The sequence below is a fragment of the Montipora capricornis genome, chromosome 11 (assembly GCF_036669925.1).
Source record: "Montipora capricornis isolate CH-2021 chromosome 11, ASM3666992v2, whole genome shotgun sequence".
NCBI lineage: Eukaryota > Metazoa > Cnidaria > Anthozoa > Scleractinia > Acroporidae > Montipora > Montipora capricornis.
Genome location: NC_090893.1, coordinates 30,908,759 through 30,926,272, shown reverse-complemented (window position 1 = coordinate 30,926,272; position 17,514 = coordinate 30,908,759). Strand labels below are relative to the sequence as shown.

The 17,514-nt window shown below is 39.8% G+C and overlaps 1 protein-coding gene across 1 annotated transcript in view; it reads right to left on the bottom strand.

Annotated features, from left to right (window-relative positions):
* LOC138023367 (uncharacterized) overlaps positions 1-17,514 on the bottom strand; it is a 157,271-nt gene that overhangs the window by 18,756 nt on the left and 121,001 nt on the right. The window contains exons 7-8 of the mRNA XM_068870378.1: positions 12,890-13,084; positions 9,338-9,645 (exon numbers count right to left, since the gene is read on the bottom strand). Of these exons, the coding sequence (XP_068726479.1) occupies positions 9,338-9,645; positions 12,890-13,084 (503 nt within the window). The remainder of the gene's footprint in view (positions 1-9,337; positions 9,646-12,889; positions 13,085-17,514) is intronic.

Genomic DNA, 17,514 nt, shown 5'->3' with positions numbered 1-17,514 from the left:
GAAAGCTACGCGTACCAGCTGATGAACAAAGCAGTGAAATAATGACCTTTGTAGTGTCAAAGCCAAACTAAATGAACATTAAACTTTCACAAATATATTTTCAAAACGTCGAAATAAAACGTACGATAGATGCATTGTATTGCGGTGTTCTTCTACTAACTCCAAATGCGCAGAAGCTCGCAGACTCACGCATTGCAACGGAGACTAAAACGGAAAAAGCCTAGTTCGCGGTCATTTTTACGCTTCATGTTGAAAAACAGTTAAACGAACACTCCCGCTAACCTGCCCACTGGAAACGTTTCATTGACGACAGGTTTTCAATGAGGACCACAAGGGAAAACAAAATCAACCATTTTGGTAAATTCTCCAACAATTTCCCTCCAACAATCAAATTTACTCGGGAATAAAGAACAAGCTACGTAGACTTGTCAAAACAAAGAATGAGTTAGACTGACTAAATTATACGGAGAAATACCAGAAACAAGGTTAATATCAAAATTATAAAAAAAATATTTCAACTACGACATCCAAGAAAATAGCGACAACGTAAGAGAAACTCGAAAAATAATAAGCAGTACGTTAGTTCGTAAGACGACAATCATTAACAAGATTTCCAGTGGGGGTTGATCATATTCTGATAAAAAAAGACATAGGGGATAAACTGAGTCTACATTTCGGTACGCTCAGGGAGAAATTGGACAAGAACATTCCATATACAGGTGTCCCACGAGAAAAAAATCTTAAGTAAGAGGGCATCTACAGGCCTCGAAAACGAGTTATATGACAGTCGGTTCCAGACAAAACATTTCTGGCGTTTTGAAGCAACAAAAATAATAAAGATGTGTTTAAAATAGCATTTCAGCAGTTGTTTGACAATTTTAATGTGAATTTCCGTAAAAACGAAGGCTTTCTTACTTCTATTCCATGTATTTTTATTCCAGAATACAGTCAATCGAACGCACCCTTAGTATATACGATAAACCTATAGAAAGGAAAGCTATCATAAAGTTGCTCAGCGTACACACTGATGAATTTAGACTGTCACAGGATAATCACATATTGCACATCGTACTGACCTAACAGGCAAAATGGCTTGTGTATGCTTTGAAATACTCATCCATATTCAATAGTCGTTTTGACCAATCGGATGAATTTCTCAAGACGCGAGTAAGTTGTTACACCTGGTAATTCACCCAACAAACCTGAAAGCCTGATGAGGGATTTCAACGTGGACCCAGGGATTTCAAAATAGCGGGGTAAATAGATGGACAATGGAATGCAAAATGAAGAATTATATAATACCACGAGTGGCATTATGTAATGCCTCATGTTTATTAACATATGCATTTCATGACTCCTTTCTTTGTTGTTCCTTGATATCTGCCACTCAGAGAAAACCTTAAACGACCACCTTGTTGCGTTCCTGGTAACCTTTGCAATGCAGTCATCCAAGTCTTTTTTCTTTTGTTCTTCCACCGTCTTTGGCCACCTAATTTAACTGTCGTTTTGGAGGCATGTTGTCGTCGGTTCATGAGCCCTCAAAACACTAAACCGGAGCATTTTTACGCTTACCGGCCAAGGTGAATAACATTTCTATACATCGCTGAAATCGCTGAAATACATTTGTTTCAATTTCCAGGTGGAATAGACTGGCGCGACTTCTTATGTAACGTCTTTTTTGTTCAGGGGGTTTTTCGATTCCTAGGCAAACTGAGCTAGACCGCCTTTCACGGAGGAATAGTCTTTTTCCCATCACGATTGGTCAAAACGGCTATTGAATATGGCGGAGTATTTTAAGCCATTTGAAACATGCGCAGCACATATTTTATCAGATATAAAAAATCCCTCGGGTTTCGCCCTCAGGACTTTTTATATCTGATAAAATACTCCTGCTTGTGTATATATTAAGTAGTAAGTAATTAAAATTAGACCTCTAACGAAAGACTTAAGAACATTGAATTCTATTTATCGATCAGTACAGCCGTACTTCGACTATTGCAGCCTTGTGTGGGGTAATTGCTCAAAAAAGGCGTGCTCTTTTGTCGGAACTCTGAGAGGTACTAACGGTGCCCCGTCAGGCGGCTAACATTTGGCTTCGGGCGAGTGAGAAAAATTACCACCCCCGGCCGGGTACTCTGGCTTATTGTATTTCTAGCAGAAAAGGGGGCTAAAAAATTTAATATGCTGATTAACTTAATCCAGGATTAGCCTAAACTTTTGTTCCATGTTTTCAACTTTTCGGTGTAACTGTTTTTGGCCTATTTTTGTTTTTTACGATTGACGTCTTCTAATTTAACGTTTTGCCGAGTATCAGCGTTGAACATCATTTGGGAGTAGAGAAATAAACTCCTTGGTTAAATTTTAATCTGGGATTAGCGTGAATCGGCTTTTGAACAACCGGGCCCTGATGGTTACAGTTTACGACAGCTCTCGGAAAATGTTTTTTCTTCGTACAAAACAATTAGTTCAAGGGCCGTTCCACATGATTTCACATGTAACATAATTAATTAGATAAAGAACTAATTAATTCGGGCAACCAACTTGGAGGGCTGGGCACCCCAGCTGAAATGCTTGGGAGCCCAAAGGGCTCCCCGAAATTTTCCTTAGAGCACAGCCTTGGATGCATAACTACAACGTCCAACATCCGAAGCAGCAAGTTTGACATGTTCTTGCCCAAACCTGAGACAAACTGATTAAAAAGATCTTTTGCTTGTTGAGGGCAACAGCGTGGGATGCACTTCGAAATGACATTTGAGATTAGCTTTAAAGAGTTTTTTGAGGAACGATCTACCCGGTAGTTAGATTTTTTTAATATTATTATATTTATATTTATTCTTATCAATAATTATAATTTTCTATTATAAAACACTCAAATTTTGGTTTTAGTAATTTAGTCTCTGCAACATATATGTAGCTACCATTAGTACTATTTAAAAGAATTTAAGCATTTTTTTAACTACACATATATGTAAGATTAGATATATACACAGCTCATTTAGAAACCAATATTGTATGTTGAAATTACTATCCTGTAGGAGTAAAGTCAATGTATGCGTGCGTTTGCCCCTTCAATGTTGTCTGAACGCATCGTTTTTCTCGACGATGAAGTTTTCAAGGGTCCACCTTTCGCCAGCAGCATTACTTACAAGATGTTTAAACACATTTTTAGCCTACAAAAAATTTTCAATTGACGCATTCCACTTGGCCTAGCTACAAACATCTCGTAAAATCGTCTAAATATGTTCCCGGAAAGTCCTGATATTTTTCCGAAATATCTCGCTGTTTCCCCCTAAATATTGTGAAAAAATTCTAAATATCCCAAATATTTTCTTAACAGTTTTCTATAAATATTATAAACTGATCAAAAACTTAATTTATTGGCAAGACCGCAATGCTTCAGTCTCTACAAAGTGACTAAAACGAGTACAAGTAAATGGCAGCACTAAAAGTGGGAATCCGGAATCTGGAATCCGGAATCCGGAAACAATTTGCTAGAACTTCTCACTCCTTGTACACTCTGCTATAATCTGCACACTCAAGTATTTCACTCTGAGAAAATGTGTACTGTAAAATGCATCTGACCTTGCTATTCTCAGTAGATATACAGATTTGAGAATGGTGATGGCATCATCCAGCTAAGGCAGTCCAAATTACAATAAAGAAAACTTAAAGATTGTTTAATTTGTTTTCCTTATTTTTTCACCTGACTTTTTGGGTACAAAAGTGCTTTTTTTTTTAAGGAACAAGGCGCCTGGAAAATAGGGAGTTTAAGCAGGTGTGTTTTTGAGACGCGGACGACAAACAGAAGCGAACATTTCGCGTGCCAGGACAGTGGTGTCCCCCAAATTTTTGTACCAATCATCTCTAATGGAGAAAAGATATTTTTTTGGTCCTGCGTGTAAAGACAAGGTAAAAGGGAAAACAGCTCACTTCCGGTTGCCGTCCGTGTCTCAAAACGCACGTGCTTAAGCTTCCTAATGTCTTGCTTGAGTGACGGAGCGCGACTGAAGCTGTTGATTCAGGAAGAACATACAGTAATACTGTAAAGTTCCGATAGAAACGACACCCCGAAATTAACGTCAATTTTTTGTGGCCGCTAGTAAGTCCCGAAAGTAGCGACCTCCCGAAAGTAGCGACTTCCCCACACCCTGAAAGTAACGGGACCAAGTTTTTTAAATTGTATACCGTATACCATTAATATGTCAATCAAGAGTCAAAATTTAAATGTACAATAATATGTTCGTGCAGTGTCACAAATTGTTCAAATATGTTGTCTCCTACATATGACGCTCTAATGCTACGACAATTGAGACTAGAGACCAAATCTTTCATGAGTAAAAAATAGGTGGAACAGTTACAAAGACGATAGCATTGCAATCCTCTCCAAGTAAAAGATCAAAAGCGTAGGGGGCTAGTTCAAAGACTTTTCCCAGCTCCCGTTGGAGCAGACACAAACATATCTCTGCAAGACAGATATTCTTGAATTGTTTTTTCCTGACAGTAGCGCAATTCGGAATATCCGGTGGCCTTAGTAGCTATGTTGAAAGTCACGCTTCACTGCGTATGACAAATTTTGATTGACAATTCTATCCCCTGAGCTTATCCCCTGGGGTCCACGAGGACTACTCTGATGTTTGGGTCGCTAAAATTGGCGCCAATCAAGAATGAAACGTCCTTCGTTCTGCCCGTCATCTACATGAGATGAAAGACGTTTCGAAAGTCTAGGCAAATAGACACGACTTCATCATTAAAATGTCGTCGAAGACCATTTTAATAGGTCTTAGTATTTTTCGGGGCGGTAGTGATAGGTCGGAGTCCGTTCATGGAACACCTTCTTGGGAGCTTGCTCCTTAAAAAAGGACTGCATAAATGGCTGCCAAAAATGTATTCTTCTGCTTCTGTGCTAATTAGACTCACTAAGTGACTCTCAAGAAACATTTCTTTTGCCTTTTGTCCATGCAAACGAGGCTAGTGAGGCCCCTATTTATGCATTCGGTCTATGACCGTGAATCAGACCGGACTAAGATTTCACTACGTGGTGACATTTCACTGCAACTTCTTCATATCCCATTTCTACATTTTAATGACCTTATGATCCCAACAAACTCCGGACTGATTGCTGAAAACCAGCTGGCGCGGGCCTGGGTGTGTGTGTGTGGAGGGGATGGGGGGGGGGGTGTTCAAGGGGCTCGATCAAACCCCCTAAATTAAATCACCTAGCGTCATAAACTTGTACAAATATAAAATAAATACAAGTACATCTTAAATAAGAAGGCTAATACGCTGCTGTTCAATGTAGCTAAAACGGTATCTGATTAATAAACAAATGAGTACCGGTATTTGAATATTTTGGTTCGCTGCGAATGTGGTTTTTTTTTACCAGGCCTGTGATTCAGACATTTTCCCTAACATTAACTGTTTCCTGCGAATTGTTTGCACTACGCTAGTCACTACGAAAAGCCCGTCACCTACGATGTCAGCGTTTTGCGGAAAGATTCCCCCGAAGAATGCTTCTTATGGATCCCGTCTTTGATGAAACACAAAGTTTGAAAAAGGTTTAAATGCAGCATACTTTTATCATAGTTTGATAAATGAAAATTTGATCCGAAGTACATAACCTTTTATATTTTTTTCTCAATGCGCGAGAGGGTGGAATTCTGCGAACCCTGCAATCTGATTGGCCCTAGGAGCGGGCCGAATTTTCTATCTTGCCCGCCAACCCGGGCGGAATCCTAGCCCTGGTTGCGTTACCTTGTGTAATGACCTTAATTTCCATTTTTTAACACCGAATCCGTTTACATACAAAAGTAAATGTTTCAAAACAGATTTTTAGCAGGCAAGAGGCCTGAAAATAGAATTCAAATAAAAATGTTTCTCTTTGAAACGTTCAGTACTGCATTCGCTATCAAACGTGGTGCGAGTCAAAACTTAAAAGAGTGACTTTAGAAAGGAAAAGAGAGAGAAAAGAAAAAAAGGTATTTACCAGCTAAGGGTCGGTCTGTAGGCCGAAAAACTGTGCTCTCGGCCTTGGAAAAGCTCCCCTCGGCCTGCGGCCTCACGAAGCATTTTCAGGACCTCGGTCACAGTTTTTCACTACAAGGACCTCCCAGTTGGCAAATAACATTATATCATTTTGCGCAGGTCTGTTATATTTTAATGGAAATGGGAAAATATGGAATTTTAACTTTAAAAAACGAGAAATTAAAACACGCTGACTTTGCCTCAGAATGCCGGAAATCGCGTTTCTGAGGACCAAAAATTCCAAAATTTCCCAGGGGTCCCCAAACAGGCACACTGCCTTGGGCGGCACCTTTTATTGGACCCCATTTTGTAAAAACCTGGATCCGCCCCAGGAAACGTGTATTTATGAGAACACGAGACAATAGACCAGTTTACAGTTGTGTGTTTAGTTACCTGGCCTATGAATGAAAGTGAGGCTGGAGTTGACCTTGTTTTGATAGAAAGCTCACTGCTTTTCTCATGCAAATTCTTACTAATTAGCGTGACAAAAACATCATTAACATGAGAAAAGGAGGAAGGTCTGTATCATAACAAGGTAAACACCAGCCTCACTTTCATTTAAAGGCCTGTACCCGGTTGTTCAAAAGCCGATTAACGCTAATACCGAGATTAACAATTAACCAAGGAGTTTATTTCTCTACGCTCAAATGCTGTTAAACGCTGATATTCGGAAAAACTTTACATTAGAGGAAGTCAATCTTAAAAAACAAAAATAAGCAAAACAACTTTCACCAAAAAGTTGAAAACATGAAACAAAAGTTTACGCTAATCCTGGATTAAAGTTAATCGGCTTTTGAACAACCGGGCCCAGGTAACTAACCACACAACTCAATCTAGACTGCAGAGCTCTTGACTGAGGGAGAGAAGATCTCTGGGGAGCCCTGAAACAAAGTGTCTTCTCATTGGTTCTCGTGAAGAACAATCAAAAGCGTCTATAATTGGTGCATTCATGTTAGCACGAGGAGTGAGCAGTCGCCGTAAGGTTTAAATAGCCAATTCTTGGCTATAAGAACCCTACGGCGCATGTTCTCCTACATAGAATTTCCCAGAGCCTTGGGTCGAACCGAGACTCTGGTGACGAGAATGGTACACAACTGTAAAGAGGTCTATTCAGAACTGCAAATTGGAACAATTAAGACCGTCATCATTTAAGAATTACCTGTCTAAATGACCAAGATGTGTTTTGCGTCTCCTAATTTATAGCGGACGGGAGCAGGACTATAAAAGGGCGGGAGCCGGGAGATAAAGGTACGGGAACTGGAAGAGCAAGGTACGGGACGCGGGAGGTCTTGAACCCCCCTCATTGAATATTGCAGCATTCTCCAAAAGGTAAACTAAATGCCTAGCTTCATCTTTGGAAAAGCTGTGCAATTCAAAGAAACTTTTACCATCTCACCCCAAGCTCACGGAGAATCGTTGTTGCGTTACATAAATTTTATATGCTTTTTTTGTTGGGAATGCGACGTTTAAAACGGGCCTTGGCGGTCGTTATTTAGGGCATTAAAACAAAAAAACACCAGAATTTCTTACCTTGCCTCCTTGTTTTATTTATGGTATGTTCTTAGCATTTCTGGCCGTTTCAGCGTGATTCTAAGGAGTGTTATTTCTACCGTTGCTCTCTCATAATTATATATGATTTCCCAAGGCTGATTACTTGCTGGCGGTGGTCTCGCATATCCACAAAAGGAAATCAGCCGTTAAGTCACTCCGAAAGCTCAGGTCGCCTCCAGATTTAACCCAGTGCATGTTAAAATCCTCCTCTAACTAATGCCTTCTCTATCAGATAAAAATAGCTGCGGTGCGGGAATTTCGGCTCGCTAATGTAACAACTCCCTTCCATCGTGGACCGTCGACAATGCTCTGTCACGAAGTTACGTGAACGGCCGTTGGAAAACACCAAATTTGTTACACACCGGGTGGGCGACGATGTCAGTGACAGATACACTGTAAACAAACTGAATGTTTACGATTTGTTTGCGAAACATCTTTCATGCGTCAGCATTTCCCTGAGCCTCGTCCATTTGTGCGTGACAGCTGAGTACTTTCCCGAGAAGGGCCTCACGTTGTAACTGTCACAGAGACTAAAGCCTCGTCCCTCACCCTGTGTGTAACAAATTAAATTTGAACCTTGGGTCCGGTCGGTAGGGTGTTTCCCAACGGTTTCCTGCACGGAAAATCCAAATCAGCCCATTTTGGCGATTTTCATTCCTTTCCGTGAAAGTTTGTCTGATATGACGATTGAAATATGTGGCAGCACCATCATCCTTGATCTCAGTGGACTTTCGGGTCAAATTGAGCTGTTTGGACAATTTACAGCAGTTTGTGTTTCCGACTGCTTCATCGGAGTTTCTAACCTTGAAGATAATGTACCAGTGAAATTGAAGCTTCAACATCCCCCCCCGGGCAACCCACCGGGCATTTGAATTTTTGGAACATTTTGGTTCAAATGCCTTCCCCTCCCCCACCCCCCCCCCCCCCTTCCCGGCCAAAAAGCTCAAATGCCTCATCATAGGTCCATTTCAGGTGATCAAATCCCCTTACCCCAGGGAAAATTACCAGATTACTGTTTTAACTTTTCAGTAGCTTCTATTATGCTTCTGCAGCTGTGTATGTAAACATGCTTTAATAGACAACACCAAGGAGAATCAGAGCCCTACATGGAAAGAGGCACAAGGAGAACAGGTAACAGGTATAAATATCCCTTTCAACTAATCAGGTACGAATGCGAAATCTTTACCTTTGAATGCATCTACGTTTGTGTCCGCCATGATTTATCAACCCACGTGCAAACGTAACATGAAATGGAGGCTAGCGATCAAATTCTCCACCTCCTATGAGTGATGATCAATTGCCCCGCCCCCGGGAAGACTAAGATGATCAAATTCCCTCCCCCCGGGCAGGAAAAGGAGTCAAATGTCCGGGGTATGCCCGGGGGGGATGTTGGAGCTTCAATTTGACTGGTACATAAATACATAAAGAGAAAACAGCGAACCTAGAACCCACTGGAATAGCGCTGAAATGGTCAAAGTACGCCACAAAAACACTGATAAGGTATCGAGAAGACAACTTGAAGGTACATGTAAGGCATTTTTGTTCAAGTAATGTTCTTTTATCTTCGACTCCTGAAGACGTTTGCAAATTCCCATACAAACGGTTATTGTTTAACTGATTGTGATGCTCAAATTACATCGTTAGCTTGGGTTACCTGTTTTTCGCGTGAAATTTGATGTGGAATTCCCTCGTCAGGTGGTGAATTTTCCCATAGAATTTGTTTAAAAGAGTATGGCAAATCTTCCCTAAAAAGTTAATTACAAACCTTTTCTATCCCATTCTCTTTGTAGGTTGTCCAGTTTATGTTGTCCAACGATGTATATATCTTGTATTTTGTTGTCCATTGATCAGCAGTTGGGTTTCCTTGAGTCGCTGTAGCGCAAATGTAGAACTCATAACCAAGATTGATTTGTAAGAAGTCGCTAGCATTTCTTTTGGTGCTTGGTAACCATGTACCATTTCCGTTCAGTCGACACTTTTCAGGTCCGTTATCAACTCTGGATGAGGAGGCTGAGAAAACGCCATCTGGGGCTCTGCCACTAATGAACATGCTAATTGCTTGAATCTGACAACCTAAAAAAAAAATATGGGATTATATTTACACGATGAGTAAATTTCACAGCTGTCTAGTTTATAACATCAAAAAGTTTAATAACCAATGTGGCTACTTCCAGATAGAAGTCCTTGGCCGCGTTCTTCAGTCGTAGTTCCACTACCGCATCTGACTATATGTCGGTAAAAACTTAGAGCCAAGTTCCAACTAAATTATTTATCCATAATTAGCACAATTGTCGTCTTGGTTATAATGAACCGGAAGACCTGCAGTGTAAAAGGTTGACTTTTCATTCGGCGACAAGAGACTTGAACTGTAAGCAAATCCAGTTGAAATAAAAAAAGGAATTGTCCGACTCTCAATGTTGAAGATACTCACTAGCACAACTTTGAAATTTATAGACACCTGATATCTAACTATTAGTCACCGAAGAGAATGTGAATAATTGTTTTAGTATACACCACACAAGCTGAAAAAAAAAGGAAACCAAAAACTACTATATTTTTGTAAAATGTGGTCGGAAATTTCAAATCTCGCACGCCGTCTACTCGGAGAGGAATAGTAATTGGATAATCAACTCCGAGTTAGCCAATCAGCGCACGCGGAGAGAACTATTCACGTGTGTGGTAATAATAATTTCAGTTTTTGAAGGCGTTAAGCTAAACAGATATCTTTGTTTCTTGAAATATAAAAACACCATCTTCTTTCTTAAAGAAAACGACTTTACACTCTCACGCTAGAGGACTCCTCTCAACAGCAGAGTAATGAATCCGTTTTCAAGTTCACATGCCAATGAGCGCATACAGGATCGCGACTTTTGGTTTTCCTACCCAGTTTTGAATGAGTTATTGGTCTTAATGAGGATTGTTAAGGAGGCTCCAAAGGGGTTTCGACAGGCAAGAGTGGGTTTCCAAAGGAAAAGAATTACAAGGGAGATCTTTTAGACAGCAAATACTTTGGCAGGCAGTTTCTAAAGGTTGTCCACGAGTCTCCGACTGTTGCCATGATAGCAGCAGTACGACACTGCCACAAGTCCTTTAAAATCAGTTTCGAAAAATAGCTAAAAACCATTTTCAAAAACAAATTCCATTAAACTTTTACCTAAAATTAATCCAGTTGAACTTGCATCATTTGTGAAAACATCGTTGGAAGCTGGTTGGAACTAGACCCTCCGTGAGGGTACACTGGGTTGCCTGTGGTACGTGCAGCGTTCTAGGCAATTTTTTTCAAGTTGGGGGGATTTTCTTTTTCTTTCAATTGTTGTAAATTTTGACAAGAAATGTGCGAATTCAACACAAAGCCTACGAATCGCCCAACTCTCAGAGGTTGATCATTGCTTCTGGAAAGTCAAAAATTTACTCTCCAAGACAAGGTTATTTATCACCAGGTAATTCCATCGTTTTGGTAATAGCAACTACTTTATTATTCATCAGCGTCACAATCTTTTGCCGATTTAGGGGGTCATTTTGTTGAAACTCAAGCACGCTTCCAACAGACCTGTTTATTTTCGTGACTTATGCGTTACCACAAAAATTCTCCCCGCATCACATTTCAACACATGTATGCAAATTTGCTAAGCTCGAAAATTACACAACATGATAAATTTACAAAAGCTAGAAATTTCACAGAAATATTTTCCAGCGAAACATTTATTAAAACAAGCAACATATTTGCTACAAGAGGCAAGAAACCCTTCCTATTTCAGTTGCGTGCGTGCAAGCGAAATCACAATCACAAAGCATATGCAATCAAATAAATTTCTGACAGTTCACATCAAACACTTTTCGAAAGAACCTTGACCGTAAATAATAAAGCACAAAAGAGACAACAAGCTTTCATTCAAATAATTTTTCACTGTCACATTTCCAATTTTTTTTAACCTTTGCTTAGTTGAGTACGAAATGAATGTTACTTGCCAGACAAACAGGCAAACTTTAAATATATGCGACTTCAGTAAACACTGTGAGACACACAACAGAGATCACAGATCTACTTGTGGTGTTCGATTCCTTCTCTGTGTTTGTTGAACCCGTAAGTTACCAGAGAAATTTCCATTTGGTTTCAGTGTTGTACGTAACACCACCTTGGCGAAATATTAGAAGTACAGCTCATTTTGATTTCGGCTCGACGGGCGAAAGATTCACGCTGTCGAAGTCCATTACTCGTCGCTTTTAAGATTCCAGAGCTTTATGTTTCACCACCTGTCTTGACGTTCCATTCTTGAGCTCCATATGGGTATATTTTCTTTTAAGATGTACTAAAACGCCATTCGCGTTACAATGACTTTCGACGCCATTACCGTGAGGTTAATTGTGCAGAGCAAGCTACGCATTACCCCAGCCCCCTGAAACCTAACAAAATACGCACATAAGACTCCATGCACAAAGACACCACTTAGCAGGGGAGTGACAGGCAAGAATTTTCCCGACATGGAAAAAAATCCACGAAATGAAACCGAAATTCCGACTGGGTTTGGCAACCCAGTAAAAAAATTGTAAAAGAATTTGCGAAGAAACTTACGAAGGTGTACGAGGTAAGTTTCGACATATTTTCCCTATTTCTGCGATTGTAGGTCGCATTTTTATTTCTGTTCACACTTTTGGATTCATGAGCTGACGCGACCAGTTTAAGTGTATGGCTTAAACGCGAGTGCTCTGACATAAAAACCCTTTGCAGCCTCCTTAACTTAGGGTGCGCTCGATAGACCCTATTCTGGAATGAAAATACGTGTAGTGATGATTTAAAACGATATGTCTAGGTGTTTGAAGCAACAAGGCTAATAAAGATATGTTTAAAATAGCATTTCAGCAGGTCTTTGACGATTTTAATGTGAATCTCGTAAAAACGAAGGATTTCTAACTTCTAGTCCATGTATTCCTATTCCGGAATACGGCCAATCGAACGCACCCTTAGTCTTCGTGCTCCGAGATGCTAAAGAACTACCACAAAACACCATAATTTATCACAAACGACGGTAACTTAGGCCTGGTCGAATATGATGCAGATGAAGTTCATGATGCAAGCAAGTAAATTCAATTAAAGCGATTGTCTAATGAAAGCTTTATGATTGGCTGTCGTCTAAAAAAACGTGATTTCCTGAATTATTCAGGAGAAGAATTCTTGCGAGCATTACGAGAAAAATGATTTTGCATGCCCAAGATCGATATTGCATATTACTTGCCACTATAATCAAGAAAGGCAGAAGGGCAAAAATAAGTAATTCAGTGAAACTACAAGCTTGTTATTATATCGTAAATATTATACCTCTTTGAGCAGGGTAAACTTCCACTTCATGCACTCTTGCATACACATCATTCAAGCGTACATGTCTTCCCAACACGCTGGGCCAACACAGGGTGCGAAATCTGCGAATACTCCCGTTACTGTGACGGTAGTTACGATCTTCATCAGGCGCTCGACATTGCTGACTTTCTTCAGTTGAACTTGAGGGTACCAAAGCTGTGAATACAAATCAACATAACTGCAAACCAACTCCCATGAGTCACTCCGGGAAATGATGGAACAATAAGTCATTTCAGCGGATTATGAGATTCTCGTTAGAGCTCATTCTGGGTTATGCTTAGAATGTTTTAAACGTTTTTACATGTTTAGTTCAAGTGTTTCAGATTGTGGCAATAACAGCAAGTAAAAGAAAAACTACAATAGCTTTAAACTAGTTTTAAAAACAATTACAAATTCCAGCCAAAATTTGCGTTTAATGTTTATTCATTCATTCCATGGACATTATAGAGTGATGTACAATCTTTAAACATTTGGCCTTCAAACCGAAAGTTAACCAGAGAATACCGGTAATAATATTATTTTCCCTACTGAAGAAGCATCTTTCCGCTTATCTCAGGCCATGTCAAAAGGAAAAAAGCGTTGTCTGTGCTCATTCTATAGCCGAAAGATGATCTTGTGTATGGGTATCATCAATGATTTACGGTCATAACGAGGGTCTGTGTGAGGATATTGGAGTCTCAGCCAACAGCTAAATGTCTACATATTTCTCAGTTATAAGCTGACTTTTCAGTTATTTCAAGATACATAGCTATCCAGTAATTTTGACAAATCTCGGAACATTGCGCACGAACTTCCTTTTCTTAAATTTGATTAGCTCACAACCTACAATTAACTCCGGAAATCACCCAACCTACATAGTCCTAATAAATCCGCGAGCTTAATTGGTATCATTGGCTAGTGACCTTACAGTTAGTTAATTGATTTATATTTGTCCCTATTCAAAAGCAAATAAACAGGGGACCTCCACTAGTGCTTTTGTGGCTTGATATCCGTCTCTCAAAGAATATTTGATAAAACAATAATTATTGAATTGGATTTTTGTGATATGCGCGAAGAAACAAGCTCTTGAAGTGGAACCCACTTCCCTTGACCTTATTCCGCATGTCACAAAAAACTCTTTCAAAAAGTGGTTATTTCTCTTCGCTCCATAAAGAACCTTAAAACCATCAATAAATAGAGTATTATACCTCATGACTGACAATGACTGCCGGGAATACGAACTTGTCTTTATCTTAAGGCGCTTTCCCTTTGTCAGAACTACCCGGCCAGACACATCAGTTTGCAAAGAAAATGCAACAATTAGACGGAACACTTGCATGATAATCCCTCGCATTCTTCTGGAGAAGTGTATATCAAAAGTGTGTTAATTTAAAGGCGTTGTACAGTTAGTCCTTCCAAATGCCTGGTCTGGCCGATCAGTCCTGTCAAATGGAAAGTGTCCTAAGAGTGCTGATAGTACATCTTATGACGGTCAGTGCAGAAAGCGAGTGAGAGATACATCAGCGCAAGAAGAAAGAAATCGTATCCCGGCGCGGTCATGTACCATGTTCTGTTTTTCTATACAGATAATAAGTATCCGCCAAATCAGAGACATCTCAGTTTTTTTCATTTTAAAAGCATCGAAAAGAGTGATCACCTTTACTGAAGAAAGTCAAAGGTAGTTTTACTGTCTTCGTATCTTCAAACCATTTTTTTAGCGATCTTTTAAAATGAAATTTTAATTTATGACACCAACAGCCGCATGAATTCACGCATGAACAGGATGCACTTATATTATGGTATGATATATTATTATATATGTAATTATGACGACATCAATATCCTCACCTGTGAATGATAACAGTGCCTTATAAAGTTCATTAATAATTCATGTTGGGAAAACAAAAGAAATGTTTGATTAATCAATATCTGCATATTATGATACAGAATTCTCTTCACTTACATAAACGTTTCTTTCGATTTTCCCTGTTAAAATGTCTTGAATCATCAAAAATACCTAGTGTACATTAACACTTTAATAAGTCATAATAAACAATTTTCGCGTCAGATCTGCCGCCCATATTGTGTATGTTACATATTCATCTTGCACGACGAAGATATCAAATTTCATGAACAAGAAACTGAATCCCATCTATACATGATTAAAAAATTGTTATCATCATCATCATCATCATCATCATTTTATTTCAATGTTTAAATTTAACAAATTGAAGAAATACACAGCCTGCATATAGCAATAATAATCGAGGCGGGCTATGTAACTTACAATCAAATTTAGCAAATTAGGTTAATAGTAAAACAGGTAAAGAAATAAAGAAACAAAATAAAAATAAAATAAATAGGTATAAAGAGTGTTTCAAAAGTTCGTTCTGATATTTTATTGGCTTATATTTTGGTAATTACTACCTCTTGGAAAATTAAGTATGTTGTTCCTTATTGATTCAACATCGAATAACTTAAATATTAGTAACCAAAATGGCCTCTTTTATTTTTTTATGATATTTTCTAAGCGGCGGGGCAGAATAATGCGTGAGCTCCTGAAGCGTGTCGAGAGTTGGCATTTTTTTAGCCCGAACCTTAGTCTACTTCTCAGCTAGTGCAGTGTTTCAGGGGCTGGGGCTTTGTACGTTGTCTCGTCAATGATGTTCAGATCAGGCAACTTTGCCGGCAAGTCGTCCATGGGTATAAAAGATTGGCAAATTATTCTGACACCATGTCTGATCCGCCTTTGAAGTGTGGGCCGGCGCTCTGTCCTGCACAAAGGTCATTGCCTTCTTTGAGCTAAACAGCTGTCTTTTCGTCGGTCGGCTGTAACCTGCTGCCTTGAAGTTAGTTAACGGTTTCATTTCTGTTTTCCAGAATTTCTTTGATTTAGTACGTGGAGGTCTGGCCACTGGGTAAGACAGGGGCGTAGCTAGGATTTTTCAAAAGGGAGTCACATTCTCTCATACCCTAGGTACTTATTGGTCATCCACGATGTTTTTGGTGAAAGTGACAATTTTTCGGATGAGCAGCGAGTGCGAGGGAGGGGGAGGAGGGCGACAAGCCTATAAAATAGCTGAATACCATCGATCTCAGACGTCCTCCTGCTTCTTATTTCCTCGGATAAGACTTTTCCTGGGTTACCTGTAATAGCCTTGGCCGGTCTTACTTGTCGTCAACACCGTTTCGCGCTTTTCTCTTTGGGGAGAGCAACAGAACATAGAGTCACGAGATCGGTATTTCCGAAATCGCAGAGCCACAAAAAATGTTATCACGTGATCAGAATTTTTTAACTGGAGACTGAGCCAACGTTTGCACGAACGCGGTTTCATTTGTAACTGCGTAGTTTTCGATGCGGTTACATCTTCTGTTTACACAACATCGATCGAAACTGTTGCCGAAACCGTGTCGATTTGAAACCGCTGCCAAAAGTGGAGCGTTTCCAAAACGACGCAGTTTCATCTGTCATGTAAACAGTGAAACCGCATCGATTTGAATACGGTTACTATTTTGGTGCAAAATTTGCATTGTTCAATTGAAAAAATAGTGCAGCACTTACTTGTAACATCACATAACATCACGACTTTGATTTTCTGGCGAAAACGGTTTCGTGTAAACACTTCCAAACCGCATCGATTTTGACGCGCTTTCGAAGTCATGGAATCGTGTCGATGTGAAACCGCTTTCGTGTAAACTCTGCCTGAAATCAACGGTCTGTGAAGTGGGCTGAAAAAAAAAGCCCTGGTCCAGGGACGTCTGAGATCGATAGTACATGAAGCAAGTTGCAGATGATATAAATTTCTCTGTTCTAGTTTCACAGATATGGTTTGTAATATGTCGTTGACTGCCACAAAGGGGGGTGGGGGGTAACGGGCACCCCAGGACCCCCCTGGCTACTCCCCTGTAAGATGTGTAACTTTGTCAGACCATCACCCATCATTTGTCGAAGGCTACGGCAATGACAGCGACAAAAAGAAGTAATATTATTGGTTAAAACAACCAAAATGATCGTGCTGCACGTGCGTCACGCATTTTTGTACATTTCTCTCCCGTGAGGGCAACGTGGACAAACTACAGTGAATCTTTCAGTCTCACTCTTTACTTCAAATCCGTCCATATCAATCCAGTTATAGGACACTTCGCCTATATATATAGTATAATATAAACAAGATGGAATAATCATGAAATACTTAGAATAGCTCAAAGTTATATTTTGAAGTGACGTTTTCGTCGCCGTAGCCGTCGTGATTTTGTTTTAACTGGTATGCTGGGGGAACGTCGCACTCCTGAGAGCCCCATATGATGTGGTTTTCTGGATTCGGGTAATGAACTAGATACTTACGACACTCATCTGTAAATAAGAAGTTAAAAGTAAAGTAAAGTCAATTTATTTAACGTCGGTAGTTCCTTCAGTTACGAAACTGGTATCAATGGAAGCCGACGGTGCGCCTTTTACCCCCCTCCCTCTGTCAGTGCTCCGTTTCACGGATATTTAAAGCTATAGCTACACTGATCAGAGGAAAGTGGAAACAGACGTTGAAGTCACGTTTGAAGTTCTCCCAATCCTCTGCCGTGAGCTTGGAGTATTTCCTGGAAAATTTCAA